The sequence below is a fragment of the Protomyctophum parallelum genome (assembly GCF_964188405.1).
Source record: "Protomyctophum parallelum genome assembly, chromosome: 12".
Classification (NCBI taxonomy): domain Eukaryota; kingdom Metazoa; phylum Chordata; class Actinopteri; order Myctophiformes; family Myctophidae; genus Protomyctophum; species Protomyctophum parallelum.
This window is the reverse complement of record NC_139712.1, coordinates 11,832,840-11,850,894: the sequence shown is the minus strand read 5'-3', so window position 1 is coordinate 11,850,894 and position 18,055 is coordinate 11,832,840. Positions and strand designations below refer to the sequence as shown.

General features: G+C 45.0%; 1 protein-coding gene across 1 annotated transcript in view; it reads right to left on the bottom strand.

Moving 5' to 3' along the window:
* LOC310867505 (rho GTPase-activating protein 29-like) overlaps positions 1-18,055 on the bottom strand; it is a gene marked incomplete at its 5' end in the record, with an annotated part of 60,876 nt that overhangs the window by 26,546 nt on the left and 16,275 nt on the right. The window contains 6 exons of the mRNA XM_083777619.1: positions 590-700; positions 2,187-2,251; positions 5,427-5,700; positions 7,895-7,960; positions 9,968-10,079; positions 10,569-10,665. Coding sequence (XP_083633745.1) covers positions 590-700; positions 2,187-2,251; positions 5,427-5,700; positions 7,895-7,960; positions 9,968-10,079; positions 10,569-10,665 — 725 coding nt within the window. The remainder of the gene's footprint in view (positions 1-589; positions 701-2,186; positions 2,252-5,426; positions 5,701-7,894; positions 7,961-9,967; positions 10,080-10,568; positions 10,666-18,055) is intronic.

Sequence of the window (18,055 nt, the reverse complement as noted above, 5' to 3'; positions counted from 1 at the left end):
ACAGGTTAGTTTTAACCTGCCACAGGTTAGTTTTAACCTGCCACAGGTTAGTTTTAACCTGCCACAGGTTAGTTTTAACCTGCCACAGGTTAGTTTTAACCTGCCACAGGTTAGTTTTAATCTGCCACAGGTTAGTTTTAACCTGCCACGGGCTAGTTTGAACCTGCCACGGGTTAGTTTTAACCTGCCACGGGTTAGTTTTAACCTGCCATGGGCTAGTTTTAACCTGCCACGGCTTAGTTTTAACCTGCCACGGGCTAGTTTTAACCTGCTACGGGTTAGTTTTAACACCTAGAACGCCCGGGGTTATTTAATCCATTACATTATAGCGCCCAGTCGATTTATAAACACGGACCCCCTTTACCGACAGGCCGGATGTTGTTGTGAATGTGTGTGTAGCAGCTAACGCCACCACTCTAGAGTCGATCGACAACAACGGGAGGTAAGAATAAATCTAGCGCGACTAGCGACTGGACCGCGGAGGGTCGTCACACACAGGATCTTTTTTTTCATAATTAGAGCGCCCCCTAGTGGAGACATACCTGTATGAACGTGTTGCTCCACAGAGCGCCCCCTAGTGGAGACATACCTGCATGAACTTGTTGCTCTGCAGATGGCCGGCCGTCTGCAGGAGGGCGTGGCTGTACTCTATGTCGTTCCTGAACGCTGACGTGTAGATCTCACAGAACGGCATGAACTCCTGGAAGAGGAGGAGAAAACAACAAGGTTCAACTCAACTCAACGCAACTCATGTCAACGGGAGGCACTGGGTCCCATTGTTTACAGTCTTTGGTATGACCCGGCTGGGGATTGAACCCCAACCTCCCAGTCTCAGGGCGGACACTCTAACCACAAGGCCACTGAGCTGGTCCCTGTGACATACTAGCGTCATGTCAAGGGGGTGTACTTGTACATCAAGCTGCCTCACGCTACAGAAACAGGAGATAGGCTCCTGCCCCCTATGGGCCTCATGGCTACAGAAACAGGAGATAGGCTCCTGCCCCTATGGGCCTCATGGCTACAGAAACAGGAGATAGGCTCCTGCCCTATGGGCCTCATGGCTTGGCAAGGCTACTTACTTAACCCCTGGCCTACAATTAACGGAAAAAACGGAATTAATGTAAAAATCTAAACCTCCCGTTAACGGAAAAAACGGAATGACAATCAATATCAGTTATCGCGGGGTCAAAAGAGCAAAAATTTATATTTTTTCGCTAATATCACTAATGTTGGATGTAATTTACCAAAAAACGGCCGAAATCCGCGTGATCGTGCGCTATCGTGCACGCGCGCCGTCTCTATGTGCGTCGCTGTAAAAAATGTGATATTTTGGGGTTGACTTGAGGTTAATTTGACTTAGTTATGAAAAATATAGCATTAGCTTAGCAATCCGGACCAGCCGTAACAGGATGTTGTTGATCGTTGAACCGGAAGTGACTTAGGAAGATTTGTCTATTTTGGCCAAAATCAGCATAATGGTGCTTTCCCGCCATCTGGTGGCGATTCGAGAGAATACACTATCAATGAAAAAAAAAAGAAAAACATATTTTCAAACTACCAGATCTTTCTTGTATGTTAAAACGATGAATTAAAAATATGCCAATTTGTTACCCAAACAAAAAAATTGGGATTGGCAGTCCAAGGGTTAGAAATAAAGTAAAAATAGGCCTATCTCAAAATTGTACTTTAAAGGTATATTCAGTGATTTCACTTGATTCAAATATCACTTCTTTTTTTGTTTTGTTGTGATAATCCTCCCTACTATAGAGTGTGATGACCATATAAGGAGTTCCTCCCTGTCCCCAGTTAACCCCTGGGGGTCAAAAAACCTCTGGTTTCGTTTTTGGCTAGGTACGTGGCCCAGCCTTCATCCAATCAGGATAGAGAGGGGCCTTCCGCCAATCAGGATCGAGTGGGGGCGGGCCTTGGTGTGTGTGCTGTTGACCTGTCGCGTGCCCCCCCCCACACACACACACACTGTAGTGCGTGCATGTGCACATCTCGTTACCGGGGAGGACCGGGAGGTTTTCCAAATCACCCAAATCACTGAATGCTCCTTTAAGTTACTTTCCACCACTAATTCCTTTATTTCTAAATTCATGAAAAGGTATTAAAGGTGAAATAATTGATACTTTTTTTAACATGATCATTGTTAGACGTTATTCTGTCCGGTCAAAGGAAGTCACCTGTTGACTTGCGAGGTTCCTGGCAGAGTCGGCCATCTTGGCGTAAGTCTTTGCACATTCCATGTCTGAAAACAGAAGTTACAACAACAGTTTAGATTTAATAATAATAACACCTGTGTGAAGTGAGGGGCGCTCTTATCATCATACATCATCTCCATTCCGGCCAATCACAGCCTGTGTCCAGTTTTTTTAAGTTGACACTATGTGACGTAAAACTGGCCATTCATTATCAAGTAAGGGATAATATCTGGCTATAGGTGGTCGTTGTAGGGAGATAATTCACAGAGAGTTTAAAGGCGCAGTGAAATGAAAAAGACGTTTTTCACACTTTTAGACCATATCCGTGGTCATCATATGGGCATACCTAACAATGGATGCCAATTTATTTTGAAAATTCTCATTTCTGTGTGTTTTTATATCAAAGGTCCATAAAAACGATTGTATTATTTATTTATTAAAACAAAAATGTGCTGCGTGATGACGTGTAGAGATACACATCGATAAAAGCCAATAACAATGAAGCTCACCCGTTTAATTCCCCATATTTGCACATCCATCCAGCACAGCTGCTATTGATTACAGAATACTCCGTTTTTATTTCCATTCCAGATAACATCCAGACAGTGTATTATTCGCTTTCAACTTAATCATCACGCTAAAATATGTATCTGAAAACATTATAGGGTAGAAATAAGCCACATAACAGTAAACTGGTACAGCTGGCCGACCATCTGATTTATAAACAAACACACACCACGCTGTTGCGCATAGCATTAGCCACCGTCCCTAGCTACCGTCCCATCGCCTGAAGGGGTGCGACGCTCTGATTGGTTCAGAAACTTCAGACCGGTGTTTCATGTTGAAACACCATTTTCATGTTGTTCACCATTTCCGTTTCACTACACCTTTAAGCACCGAGCCGATATAATTCTATCCTGACAATGACCAGCTAACCAGATATTATCCCGGGGATTACATGTGGCTACCTAACAATAAATTAATAATGTGACCCAAAACAGAACAACAAAAGTATTCCATGAGTTTGTGCTGGCTGCGTCTGGTCAGCTGCAGGGCTGTCGGAAAACGAGGAAGTGAGTTGATCAAATAGAATCCATTTTCGGGGTTTTACTGCTTCGTCTGTTTCTCGCCTAAATGTTTTCGAAAACATTTTTGAGAGCAGTGTTTAGTGTGTGTGTGTGTGTGTGTGTGTGTGTTTACATCATGGGTGTCATGTTGGAAACGGCAGTAAATCAAGCGGGGCACAGCTGGTGCTCTGAGGGTCTGATTAGTCAGCGGTCTGTTATCAAGACATAACTCACCGCTAAATTCAGCGATTGACCAATCAGAATCAAGCATTCAACCAAGCCATGCAATAATGGCATTCAATGGTTGTGTTAGGACAACGTTTGTGTTTACACACACTCAACCTTTCCTCTGATGGAGGCCTGGCTGAGCGCTCATGTCAAAGAAAAAACAAAAAAAGACAATCTGTGCCCGAAGCAAAACATGACAAAGTGTTTCCCTTTCACTGACACACACACACACACACACACACACACACACACACACACACACACACACACACACACACACACACACACACACACACACACACACACACACACACACACACACACACACACACACACACACACACACACACACACACACACACACACACACACGTTGAGCAAATACAAGATGAATGCCTGCCAAGTTGACGTCAGGCCATGAATCAACAGCCGTGAATGTGCCATGAATGATGCAAATCTTTAGGAATCTCTAGTGTTGTGATAAAAGTGAGTCCAAAGGTAAGAGCTTAAAGGACTACTTTAGTTTTTTTCAACCAAGGTTCATGTTTTAGGTTGTTATTAGAGAAACTAAAAGATGAGTGTCAATTTTCTTTCATTTGCTGCTTTCTTTCGTTTTAGGGATTTTGGCTGTTTTTGACAGGGGGAGGGGCAGGGGGCATTCGAGCATGGGGCTAAATATGTATCTTTTTACACAATCTAATGGTGATTTCTTTTTTTGTATGGTTTACTATAGTCCTAATAAACCCCAGGAAATTACATCAGGCCACAGAAGATCTACAGGATCTACTGAATGTGAAGGTAGCCTACTGGGGGAAGGCTTATACTGTGTGTCATAGACTCAATATGTCAGTTTGTCACATTCAATAGATCTTTTGTGTGATCTTTTGTGGCCAGATGTAATTTATTGGGGTTTATTAGGACTATATTAAATGATAAAAAAATAAATCGCTATAAGATGTTGTAAAAGAAATACATATTTAGCCGCATGCTCGAATGTCCAGTGTGTGGAGCGTTCCAGTGACTCCAGCACGCACACGCATGCACACGCACACGCACACGCACACGGCTTGTGCATGCCGCTCTGCCATCTTGTTTAGGGTCGCCATGGTGATACAGAACACACTAACGCAGCGTGCGTGCGTGAGCTGAAGGGAGCGCGGTGTGTTTACATTTCAGCTAATAACTAATAACTCTCACCGTGCAACACACACACACACACACACACACACACACACACACACACACACACACACACACACACAACTACACAAGCTCTACAAGCGTGTAGATCTGCTATTTTTGAAAAATTGTGAAAATGTGGCACAAATCTTTGGATGTATATTCTTTCAGAGCAAACGTTTTTAACTCAAATCTTTGCTTCCATCTGAAAACATATTTTCAGATGGAGGTTGGCGTCCCATACAGTATATATTTGGGAGTCCTTGACATGAAAATGTTTTTAGAACCACTGACACATAGAAACATGGTTGTTTTTTCAGAAAACTTTCATGATTTAGATTTTTAGAATCGGCCTCACGTCTAAACGTGTTAACCCATTTTGGGGCGGGAACCCCCTTTGGTGTTTTAAACATTATGTTATAATTTAGCTATTGAAAAACAGCAGATCTACAAGCTCGAGGTCCGCTATTTTTGAAAAATCGTAAAAAAATTGGCGCAAATATTTTAATATATATTCTTTCAGAGTGAATGTTTTTAACTCAGATCTAAACGGGTTAAAGTGTGTTTTGGACTCACCCCCATGACGCCGGCGGGCCTCTTGTCCACCCCAGGGGTCAGAGGGTCAGGGTTATGGGGGGTCAGGGTTATGGGGGGGTCAGGGTTATGGGGGGTCAGGGTTATGGGGGGGTCAGGGTTATTGGGGGGGTCAGGGTTATAGGGGGTCAGTATAAGTGGGTCATGGACTCACCCACGCCCAGCCTCTTGTCCACCCAGGCCAGCAGCTCCTTGGTGTACTTGGACCAGGCCTTGGCGTAGCGCAGCGCCGACTCCACTCCTCCGTCCCGCCCGTGGAGCGCCTCGTCCACGCTGCCGTCCCCCGGGGCGGACCCCCCCCCCCCGGGGCGGGCTGGGGCTGTCCCCCCGGGACCCCCCGCCCCGGGGCGGGCTCTCCGCGGGCTCCCCTCCGGACCCCCCTCGCGGCGGCAGAAGGCGCGTCGCAGCGGGACACGCGCACGCCGGCCCTGCCAACATGCCAGAGGACGTGGAGACGCCGTACGTCAGGCGGTGGAGTAAGGGTCTCCACATGGTGGCGCCGCTCAGCTCGCCCCCCCTCCTCACCTCCTTGCACACTCGCCTCTGCATGTGTGTGTGTGTGTGTGTGAGTGTGTGTGTGTGTGTGTGTGTGTGTGTGTGTGCTGACCTTGCGCAGAGGGATACCTAGCTATCCGCTAACGCTAACACCCCGCTGAAGGTAATTCCTTCTGACAGGAGGGTTGACTGAATGGCTGGCTGTGATTAATGGGAGGCTAAGCTCTCGCTCAGGATCTGCACTGCACTGCACTGCATGGCCACTCTCCTTTACCCCGCGTAACCCCACGCACGTACGCACACTCACACATGTACGCACACACTCACACACACACACACACACACACACACACACACACACACACACACACACACGTTGCACAGAGAGGAGTGCAAACGAGACATCAGTAAATCAGGGTGTGTGCGTGTGTGCGTGTGCGCACGTGCCGGTGGAGGGTAACTGCTATGCAACTTGCATGCCGTTTTTCCAAATGCCCACAAACGTTTACTTTTCCGCGATTCCGATTAAAAAAAATGGCAAAGGATGGCAGATCCGCAAGCTCGAAATGCGTCGCGGTTTTCGTTCCGCATTCTTGTAGATCTGCTACTTTTTGCTGCTTTTTGTGTGGTCAGTGTGACCAGGACACAGAAGGATCTCCATATATGGACACAGACAGACTGTTACAATGGGTGCTATGACAAGTTGACAACGGGTATTATTAGGTTCCCGAGTAGGCCGGTGGCCGACGGGCACCTACAGGTCTAGTGCACTTCAACTAGAGATGTAACGATACTGTATCGGTATCCCTTATTTGTCATGTCGGCTCATATCGGTATCAGCGAATATGCCAGTCAGCAATAATCTGCTAGTAGACGTCCAACTAAAACTTTGTTATAAATGGTCTAAAAATGTACGTTATTTTAGCATTCTAAGCTTAGCCTAGACATTGATTAGCTTAGCCTAGACGTTGATTAGCTTAGCCTAGACGTTGATTAGCTTAGCCTAGACGTTGATTAGTTTAGCCTAGACGTTGATTAGCTTAGCCTAGATGTTGATTAGCTTAGCCTAGACGTTGATTAGCTTAGCCTAGACGTTGATTAGCTTAGCCTAGACGTTGATTAGCTCAGCCTAGACGTTGATTAGCTTAGCCTAGACGTTGATTAGCTTAGCCTAGACGTTGATTAGCTTAGCCTAGACGTTGATTAGCTTAGCCTAGACGTTGATTAGCTTAGCCTAGATGTTGATTAGCTTAGCCTAGACATTGATTAGCTTAGCCTAGACGTTGATTAGCTTAGCCTAGATGTTGATTAGCTTAGCCTAGATGTTGATTAGCTTAGCCTAGACGTTGATTAGCTTAGCCTAGATGTTGATTAGCTTAGCCTAGACGTTGATTAGCTTAGCCTAGACGTTGATTAGCTTAGCCTAGACGTTGATTAGCTCAGCCTAGACGTTGATTAGCTTAGCCTAGACGTTGATTAGCTTAGCCTAGACGTTGATTAGCTTAGCCTAGACGTTGATTAGCTTAGCCTAGACGTTGATTAGCTTAGCCTAGATGTTGATTAGCTTAGCCTAGACGTTGATTAGCTTAGCCTAGACGTTGATTAGCTTAGCCTAGACGTTGATTAGCTCAGCCTAGACGTTGATTAGCTTAGCCTAGACGTTGATTAGCTTAGCCTAGATGTTGATTAGCTTAGCCTAGACGTTGATTAGCTTAGCCTAGACGTTGATTAGCTTAGCCTAGACATTGATTAGCTTAGCCTAGACGTTGATTAGCTTAGCCTAGACGTTGATTAGCTTAGCCTAGATGTTGATTAGCTTAGCCTAGACGTTGATTAGCTTAGCCTAGACGTTGATTAGCTTAGCCTAGACGTTGATTAGCTTAGCCTAGATGTTGATTAGCTTAGCCTAGACGTTGATTAGCTTAGCCTAGACGTTGATTAGCTTAGCCTAGACGTTGATTAGCTTAGCCTAGACGTTGATTAGCTTAGCCTAGACGTTGATTAGCACCATTAGAAGTATTTTTATATTTTGTCAAATAACATAGACGTTGAAACGACGTCGATCTGAGACCAGACTGCACATTCACCGTGTGTAAAACGTAAAAAGCGGAGTGCACCACATCAGGCCCTACCTGGCGGATCATCTTTCTCCAGACCGGATCCTCCACATTCCACAGAGAGGTTCTCAAAAGACTGGAAGCAAAACAAAACGAGGAGACGTTAAGAGCACGAAGATAGATAACAACCCCCCCCCATGGGGAACATAGATAACAGAGCCCAGCGGTGGTGCTGGGGTGGTGGTGGGAGCAAACATCACAGAACAACAACAACAACCAGGAACCATAAGCAGAAGGAAGGCAGGAAGAGCATGCAGTCTAGTGAGCTTAAACACCCCGCCTAATTGGTCAGCTGACTGCCACATCAGCGAATGACATGTGGGTCTTGCACACACTGTATACACCCACATATAGTAATGCAGCATATTAACCCCATGAGTATATATATGCACACTTGAGCACGGCATGAAACCCCTTGAGTACTGAACTAACTCTGCAAGCTATATGTATCATTTCTACTCTTATACAAACGAGAAGACATTTACAGAACGGTTAAGGTTTAGCATTTCTCAGTGAGTAAGAGATAGCTTCCATTTTAGAGACGTTTACCAAACCTACAGAAAAGGAGGAAAAAAACAGGAACTGGGTTCCCGGTGTCAATTTATCATCACAGCACGCACACACGCACGCACACACGCACGCACGCACGCACGCACGCACGCACGCACGCACGCACGCACGCATTACAGCCGGGAAGTTCTCCTTTAAACCCTGAAGCTTTGCACCGAGTCGACACTTCCTCTTTGACACGGAACCGTGACCTCTGTTTACCCAATCAGGGTCACCTTCTGTGGCCCCTAGACTGAGTGACGCAGTGTTGTTTTCGTCGACTAAAACTAAGACGAAAAATGTTCGTCGACTACCTATTTTCACTAACGAAAACTACATGGAAACTAAATGAAAACTAATCTATGGTGACTAAAACTAAGACTAAATATACTGACAATTCTGTCAACGAATAAAAACTAGACTAAAATGTTAGGAAGGGACTAGTGGACGAGACCCAGATCATTTTACACTTGGTTGCATGTGGAAAATAGCAGATCTACAAGTTGCGTTGTGAGCTTGTAGATCGGCTATTTTCAGCAAGTATACAATCATTCATTACGACGGCATCAAGGCCCGCCAAAATAAATTTTAGTCGACTAAAATGTATTTTGGCGGGCCTTGATGATGATATTTACTAGTCGACTAAAACTAGACTAAAACTAAAACATTCCAGGTGACTAAAATGTGACTGAAACTAAGTGAAAACTATTGAAGAGACTAAAACTAAAACTAAAATCAAAAGTTGCTGCCAAAAACAACACTGGTCCTGTGGCCCCCAGAGCTTCCTTTTGGAAAAGTGACCTCATTGAAAAAAAGAAAACAGTCTTATATCCAGGCCAATAGGGGGTACTACAGGATTCAAGTTCAGATTTCTGAGCCATAGAAGAAGAGAGTTGCTCGTTATATCTCAATGTGGATAGTTCCAAACATTGGAACACATTGGAACTATCCCATTGAGATACAAGGAGCACTTCCTCGTTCTATCTCAATGCGGATATAGTTCCAGACCATTGGAACACATTGGAACTATCCCGTTGAGATACAAGGAGCACTTCCTCGTTATATCTCAATGTGGATATAGTTCCAGACATTGGAACACATTGGAACTATCCCATTGAGATACAAGGAGCACTTCCTCGTTCTATCTCAATGCGGATATAGTTCCAGACCATTGGAACACATTGGAACTATCCCGTTGAGATACAAGGAGCACTTCCTCGTTATATCTCAATGTGGATATAGTTCCAGACATTGGAACACATTGGAACTATCCCATTGAGATACAAGGAGCACTTCCTCGTTCTATCTCAATGCGGATATAGTTCCAGACCATTGGAGCTATCCACATTGAGACACATTGTAAAGCAGCGCTCAGACCTGGAGAGACAGAGACGAATGAGGTCGACGAGAACGAAGCGATTCGACCGACCTTCACGTCCCCCCCTGCACACCCCCCTGACGCCACCCATTAGCGTCCCGACAGCCAATCGGCGTTGATGTTGTCACCGCCAACTATAACACAATAAATACTCACCCTGCTTCTCTTCTTAGTCAGGGGGTTCCCCTGGGGGGGTCCAGGGGGGGTGTCCAGGGGGGTCCCCAACGCCCATCCGTTCTCTACATCTCCCATAAGGAAGTCTGACACCCTGGTAGAGGCACACACACACACGCACACGCACACACACACACACACACACGCACACGCACACGCACACGCACACGCACACGCACACGCACACGCACACGCACACGCACACGCACACGCACGCACACACACACACACACACACACACACACACACACACAAAAAACAAAGTGTTAAAGGTGTAGACACAGGATGGAGACATTATGGGCTGTATTTTGCGTGTCTTAAGTACCAGGTCTTATTACTTAACCCATTCTGACCTGAGATCAGATTCTATAAATGTCTTCTACATCCTGACAGTTTTCTGAAAAAGCTACGTTTCTATGTCAGTCGTTCTTCGATTTAAAAAAGCATAACATGATGCTAACACCAAAAGAGGTTCCCGCCCCCAAAATGGGTTAACTTATAAGACCTGGAGGCGTGATCAATGACATTTGGCCTAAAGAGCATTGACCACGCAGTGACGCGTGCGTGCGTGCACTATACTCACACATTGCCGAAGGTGAAGGCCAACGTGTCGATGGAGCTGAAGACCTCACTGAACAGATTCCTCTTGTTCTCCTCAGACACCTCCTTGAAGTTCACCCCTAGAGAGGGAGAGAGACCATAGGTTTACTAGAGAGAGAGAGAGAGACCTTATGTTTACTATAGAGAGAGAGACCATAGAGAGATACCTTAGGTTTGCTATAGAGAGAGAGACACCTCCTTGAAGTTCACCCCTAGAGAGGGAAAGGTTTACAAGAGAGAGAGAGAGAGAGAGAGAGAGAGAGAGAGAGAGAGAGAGAGAGAGAGAGAGAGAGAGAGAGAGAGAGAGAGAGAGAGAGAGAGAGAGAGAGAGAGAGACGACAGGGCGAGCTCATAGTCGGGGGATGAACCTGAATACATTCCTAATGTCTTCATCAATGTGTTTGTAAAGGTGTCAGCTGACCAAAGTTGAGGTACCATAATTATCAATAACGTTATAAATAACAGTCAAAATTCACAGAATGTAATTCTGCTTTAAGTAGAATGTAATCACAATGTGAACAGAGGGTTCTGCCTCTTGTAGAGGTCTCTATGAGTTGGGCCTGGACTTTCTTTGATGTAGAGGCAGCATGAGAGTTTGTTGTCAAGAACGACACCAAAATATTTATAGCTCTCTACGACAACTTCCACCTCTGTGCCCTTAATGAGTGTAGGAGCAGGACTGGGAGGAGTCCGTCTAAAGCTGACGATCATATATTTTGTTTTGGTCACATTTAGCTGTAAGAATGACTCGTCACACCAGGATATGAAGTCATTGACAACTGGCATGGCATGCATGCCGTCCGTCATTGTCTTCAAGAAGGCTAAAAATCACAGAGTCGTCAGCAAGTTTGACAATATACCTGTTAGGGTGATGGCTACAACAGTCGTTGGTATACATAATATAATACAGTAGTGAGGTATACAGAATATAATACAGTAGTGAGGAGAGACAACAGCCATGGGGAGAACCAGTGGAAGAGATCAGCAGAGAAGACAGGACCTCATTTACCCTCAACGCACTGAGACCTATAGCAGTTAAGAAGTCAACAAGGTTATAAGATCCAGTTTACAATAACTGATAATCTTCTGGGCTAGAAGACCTGGCTGGATCGTGTTAAAGGCAGGGGAAGAATCGACAAACAACAAACAGTCTGGCCTGTGCTTTTTTTTCCCCTCAAGGTGGCGGTACAGGGAATGCAGTAGGGTGGCATCATTCTACACCTCTGCCAGACCTGTAAGAACTGTGGCAGTGGCATCATTCTACACCTCTGCCAGACCTGTAAGAACTGTGGCATCATTCTACACCTCTGCCAGACCTGTAAGAACTGTGGCAGTAGCATCATTCTACACCTCTGCCAGACCTGTAAGAACTGTGGTAGTGGCATCATTCTACACCTCTGCCAGACCTGTAAGAACTGCAGTAGGGTGGTAGTGGCATCATTCTACACCTCTGCCAGACCTGTAAGAACTGCAGTAGGGTGATAGTATGCACTGCAGTAGGGTGATAGTATGCACTGCAGTAGGGTGATAGTATGCACTGCAGTAGGGTGATAGTATGCACTGCAGTAGGGTGATAGTATGCACTGCAGTAGGGTGATAGTATGCACTGCAGTAGGGTGGTAGTGGCATCATTCTACACCTCTGCCAGACCTGTAAGAACTGCAGTAGGGTGATAGTATCCACTGCAGTAGGGTGATAGTATGCACTGCAGTAGGGTGATAGTATGCACTGCAGTAGGGTGATAGTATGCACTGCAGTAGGGTGATAGTATGCACTGCAGTAGGGTGATAGTATGCACTGCAGTAGGGTGATAGTATGCACTGCAGTAGGGTGGTAGTGGCATCATTCTAGACCTCTGCCACACCTGTATGCAACCTGCAGGGATCTAGAGATTCCTCCACCCGTTTTAGGACGTTATCTTTGACTATATCTTTTTCCAAACATTCCATCTCTAGTGAAGTCAAAGCAACAGGCCTGAAGCCATTTAAATGATGAAACCCAGATATGAACACGCAGATTGCCAACAGGTTGAATCACAGAGGTGACTCATGGTGACCTCGTTGGATGGGAACAAAGCAGTGAGTCATAGGCAGACCTGTATCCCGAGAGAAGACAGACTATGCACCCACTGCACACTAAATGAAGACAGACTATGCACCCACTGCACACTAAATGAAGACAGACTATGCACCCACTGCACACTAAATGAAGACAGACTATGCACCCACTGCACACTAAATGAAGTGGAAACTGAGCTACACTTCATAACCATCTGTCCATTTGTACCAAGACATCAGAGACACATACTGTCTGTCCACTGTACCAAGACATCAGAGACACATACTGTCTGTCCACTGTACCAAGACATCAGAGACACATACTGTCCATTGTACCAAGACATCAGAGACACATACTTCCCACAGATTACAACCACACACGGAGATTTTGAAAACATGACCAACTAGAAAAAGTGCCCTTCTGGGCACAGGTCTCCACCAGGTTATCCACAGATCCGTGCAGTTAGAGGTAAAAACACTTTTCGGCCATTTATAGCGCCACCTTGAGGCTGAGTTGAAATTGTTCATGTGGCATTTCGTCCTCGGCCTAGTGGGAATGTGCGTGCACAATTTCACGGAAATCACGCGATTTGGAAGCCAATCTTAAGCAATCAGGATGGAGTCTGAGAAATATGAAAGACCCGTTTCGTTGAATGGCTCTAGAGAGACTGTGTACTAATTTGCGTGATGTTTGGACAAAATCTGTAGGTGTACTGTGAAAAAACTTGTTTTGCACAAAGCGGCCTCCTGGTGGCGCTATAACAGGCCGTTCTGGAAAGTTTGGGGCAGAGGTTCATCGTTGGCATCCAGGGAGTGTGTGTGCAAAATTTGGCATCGACCGGGTTAACGGTGGCCGAGATTAGCTGTTCACGGACACACGGACGGACACACACACGGACGGACACACGGACGGACGAAGTGCAAAACATACTCTCCCCACATGCCTTCGGCCTGGTGGAGACAATGACAAAAAACTCCCATATCTGCTGCTGGCGAAGTACAACAATGTGCAAAACACAGCAGCAATATTTGTGAGTTGCTGTGATAGGAGAAGGATATCAAATGGAACACAACCACCCTAAAGACTAATCATTGTGTATATTCCTGCACTATACCTGCATCGAGTGACCTTAATTGGTACATAGAAGTTGATCTATTGAAGATTCTGTTCTTCAAATGTACATCATTTTTGTTTTGATTGTATTGCTGTATTGTTGTTCTTTCTGCTTTGGCAATGTAAACGTATGTTTTCTCATGCCAATAAAGCCCTTTGAATTGAATTGAATCACACCAAGGACATCTCTCTCTTCCTCTCTGCAGTGTTGTTTTCGTCGACTAAAACTAAGACGAAAAATGTTCGTCGACTACCTATTTTCACTGACAAAAACAAATGGAAACTAAATGAAAACTAAGCTACGGTGACTAAAACTAAGACTAAATATACTGACAATTTTGTCGACAAATAAAAACTAGACTAAAATGCTAGGAAGGGACTAGTGGACAAGAGATCCAGTATAAGTCATTTTACACTTGATTGCATGCTGAAAATAGCCGATCTACAAGCTCACAACGCGTCGCAACGCCGTGTATGTCGTGTAAAAACACTCATTACGACGGCATCAAGACCCGCCAAAATACATTTTAGTCGACTAAATCGACTGTAGATTTAGTCGACTAAAATCTTATGACATTTAGTCGACTAAAACTAGACTAACACTAAGACATTCCAGGTGACTAAAATGTGACTAAAACTAAATTAAGTTTCAGTCCAAAGACTATGACTAAACTGAATTAGACATTTTCTGCCAAAAACAACACTGCTTCTCTGACATGTCGTGTACTGTGGGAATTATCTCTCTTCCTCTCTCTAACATGCCGTGTACTGTGGGAATTATCTCTCTTCTCTCTGACATGTCGTGTACTGTGGGAATTATCTCTCTCTCTGACATGTCGTGTACTGTGGGAATTATCTCTCTCTCTCTCTGACATGTCGTGTACTGTGGGAATTATCTCTCTCTCTCTGACATGTCGTGTACTGTGGGAATTATCTCTCTCTCTCTGACATGTCGTGTACTGTGGGAATTATCTCTCTCTCTCTGACATGTCGTTTACTGTGGGAATTATCTCTCTTCTCTCTGACATGTCGTGTACTGTGGGAATTATCTCTCTCTCTCTGACATGTCGTGTACTGTGGGAATTATCTCTCTCTCTCTGACATGTCGTTTACTGTGGGAATTATCTCTCTTCTCTCTGACATGTCGTGTACTGTGGGAATTATCTCTCTTCTCTCTGACATGTCGTGTACTGTGGATATTATCTCTCTCTCTCTGACATGTCGTGTACTGTGGGAATTATCTCTCTCTCTCTCCGAAATGTCGTGTACTGTGGGAATTATCTCTCTTCCTCTCTCTGACATGTCGTGTACTGTGGGAATTATCTCTCTCTCTCTGACATGTCGTGTACTGTGGGAATTATCTCGCTCTCTCTGACATGTTGTGTACTGTGGGAATTATCTCTCTCTCTCTGACATGTCGTGTACTGTGGGAATTATCTCTCTCTCTCTCTGACATGTCGTGTACTGTGGGAATTATCTCTCTCTCTCTCTGACATGTCGTTTACTGTGGGAATTATCTCTCTTCCTCTCTCTAACATGCCGTGTACTGTGGGAATTATCTCTCTCTCTCTCTGACATGTCGTTTACTGTGGGAATTATCTCTCTCTCTCTCTGACATGTCGTGTACTGTGGGAATTATCTCTCTCTCTCTCTGACATGTCGTGTACTGTGGGAATTCTCTCTCTCTCTCTCTCTCTCTGACATGTCGTGTACTGTGGGAATTATCTCTCTTCTTCTCTCTGACATGTCAACGCGGGGGTCCACGGGGGTCCACGACACGAAAAAGTTTCAGAATCCACGGCTATCTACTGGTATAGTGTTCAATCAATCCAGAGCCGTCAGGCACACACGCACACACACGTGCGCACACACACACACCCACGTACGCACGCACGCACGCATGCGCCACACACGCACACACACACATAGGTGAGAGTACGTGTTTTGATGTAATCAGTTGAGGCGTGCTTCCTGTCTAAACACGGTGATGAATGAAAGAGAGAACAGCGATATATATATGTCTGTAATCATGACATTAGTTTATGTCAATATAAACATGTCTGTAATCAGCCGTCACATGACATTAGTTTAATATGTCAATATAAACATGTCTGTAATCAGCATTCACATGACATTAGTTTAATATGTCAATATAAACATGTCTGTAATCAGCATTCACATGACATTAGTTTAATATATCAATATAAACATGTCTGTAATCAGCCGTCACATGACATTAGTTTAATATGTCAATATAAACATGTCTGTAATCAGCATTCACATGACATTAGTTTAATATATCAATATAAACATGTCTGTAATCAGCATTCACATGACATTAGTTTAATATATCAATATAAACATGTCTGTAATCAGCCGTCACATGACATTAGTTTAATATATCAGAATTTGAAAAGGGGACGCCCCAAAATAATCAGAATTTGAAAAGGGGAAACCCCAAAATAATCAGAATTTGAAAAGGGGACACCCCAAAATAATCAGAATTTGAAAAGGGGACACCCCAAAATAATCAGAATTTAAAAAGGGGACACCCCAAAATAATCAGAATTTGAAAAGGGGACACCCCAAAATAATCAGAATTTGAAAAGGGGACGCCCCAAAATAATCAGAATTTGAAAAGGGGACGCCCCAAAATAATCAGAATTTGAAAAGGGGACACCCCAAAATAATCAGAATTTGAAAAGGGGACACCCTCAACCCTCACAAGCACTTGAGACATTAACCCTTCGTCTGACTCAGTATAAACAAATATCGCGGTGGAAAATAAACAGATCTACAAGCTCACAACACTTCGCAAACACTGAAGTTCAGGTTGAGTGGGTGAACTTGAGGTCCTCTGTATTTGAGCACCCCCCCCCCATCCCCCCCATCATGTGGAGACCCTCTTGGGGGGGTCCCGGACACTCATATGTTCTCCACAGTAATTCGAGAGAGAGTTCAACTATAGAGCGTCTCCCCGTGTCCCCTAGGGTAGATACCCTCACAAAAACATGCCGTAATCCTGGTCTCTAAAACTACCTCCCCCTGGCCAGCCGGGGCGCCTGATGGAGGGGAAAGGAACTGGTCGGAATAACGTGTCCCTTCCACGCGCTACGTCCGGCCGGGGAAATTCCCCTCTGTCAGGTGAAAAGAAGCAGCTTGGACTCCTCATGCATAGAAGGAGGCATGAGGTCAGTCCGCTGCCCCCCCAGGTTGGCAGAGGAAGTGTAGCGCCCAGGATTACATTAGATAATTGGCACTGGGTGAAAAGAAAACTGGGTTACAAAATTGTGGGATAAAAATTTAGAAAAAAAAAAAAAAAAAAAAAAAACTATAGAGCGTCGCAGTCCCGCGTAAAGGCGGTCACGCCGCGGACAAAGACGACTCTCTGGCCGTGACGAATCAGGACAACGAACACAATGTTTTGGGCCAAACAAATCATTACAAACGGCAGGTTATAACGCTTTTTTTTGGTTGTTTTTCTTCTCATAAATTATTTGATCGGCCCCAAAACATTGTGTTCATTGTCATGATTTGTCACGATCCGAGTTGGCTTTGTCCGCGGCGTAACCGTCTTTAAATAAATACTTTAGGAAAATCCTATGGGAGAAATGAATGGAGAATCATTTCCTGGGCCACTCGTTGTTCTGAAAGGGGGGCGGGACTGCGACGCTCTATAGTGAACTCTCTCTTAGTGAACACTCACACACACACACACACACACACACACACACACACAGTATAAACCCCTATATGCCCGTGTGATAACTTACCCACACCTGTGTGGTATTCCTCTATACTGAAGGCCCTCGACGGCGTTTCCTTCCAGACGATCCAACGACAGTCTGACCACAAACACAGACACGACCACAAACTCCACCACTATACCGTAGGAAACCTCTCTCCCTCTCTCTCTCTCTCTCTCTCTCTCTCTCTCTCTCTCTCTGACACAATGTCGTCCCACCGCAACACAGACCAGGTTAACGTGATTCTCCTTTCGTATTCTCCGGGGCTGTCGTCGAGGAACCAAAACCCAGAGGCTATCCTCCCGTTTCCCCTCACGCCTCGGAACAAACTAAACCTCTGGCCATCTTCATCATCATCATCATCATCATCTTCAGCAGCAGCAACAACAACCACCGCTCCAGATCTCCTCCCGAACTTCAAGTCAGAGGACGAGACGTTTAAAAAAAAAAGGCCCTCTCTCCCTCTCTCTCTCTCCCTCTCTCCCTCTCTCCCTCTCTCCCTCTCTCTCTCTCTCTCCTGTAAAACAGGCGGACGAGATAAGCTACTATGTCG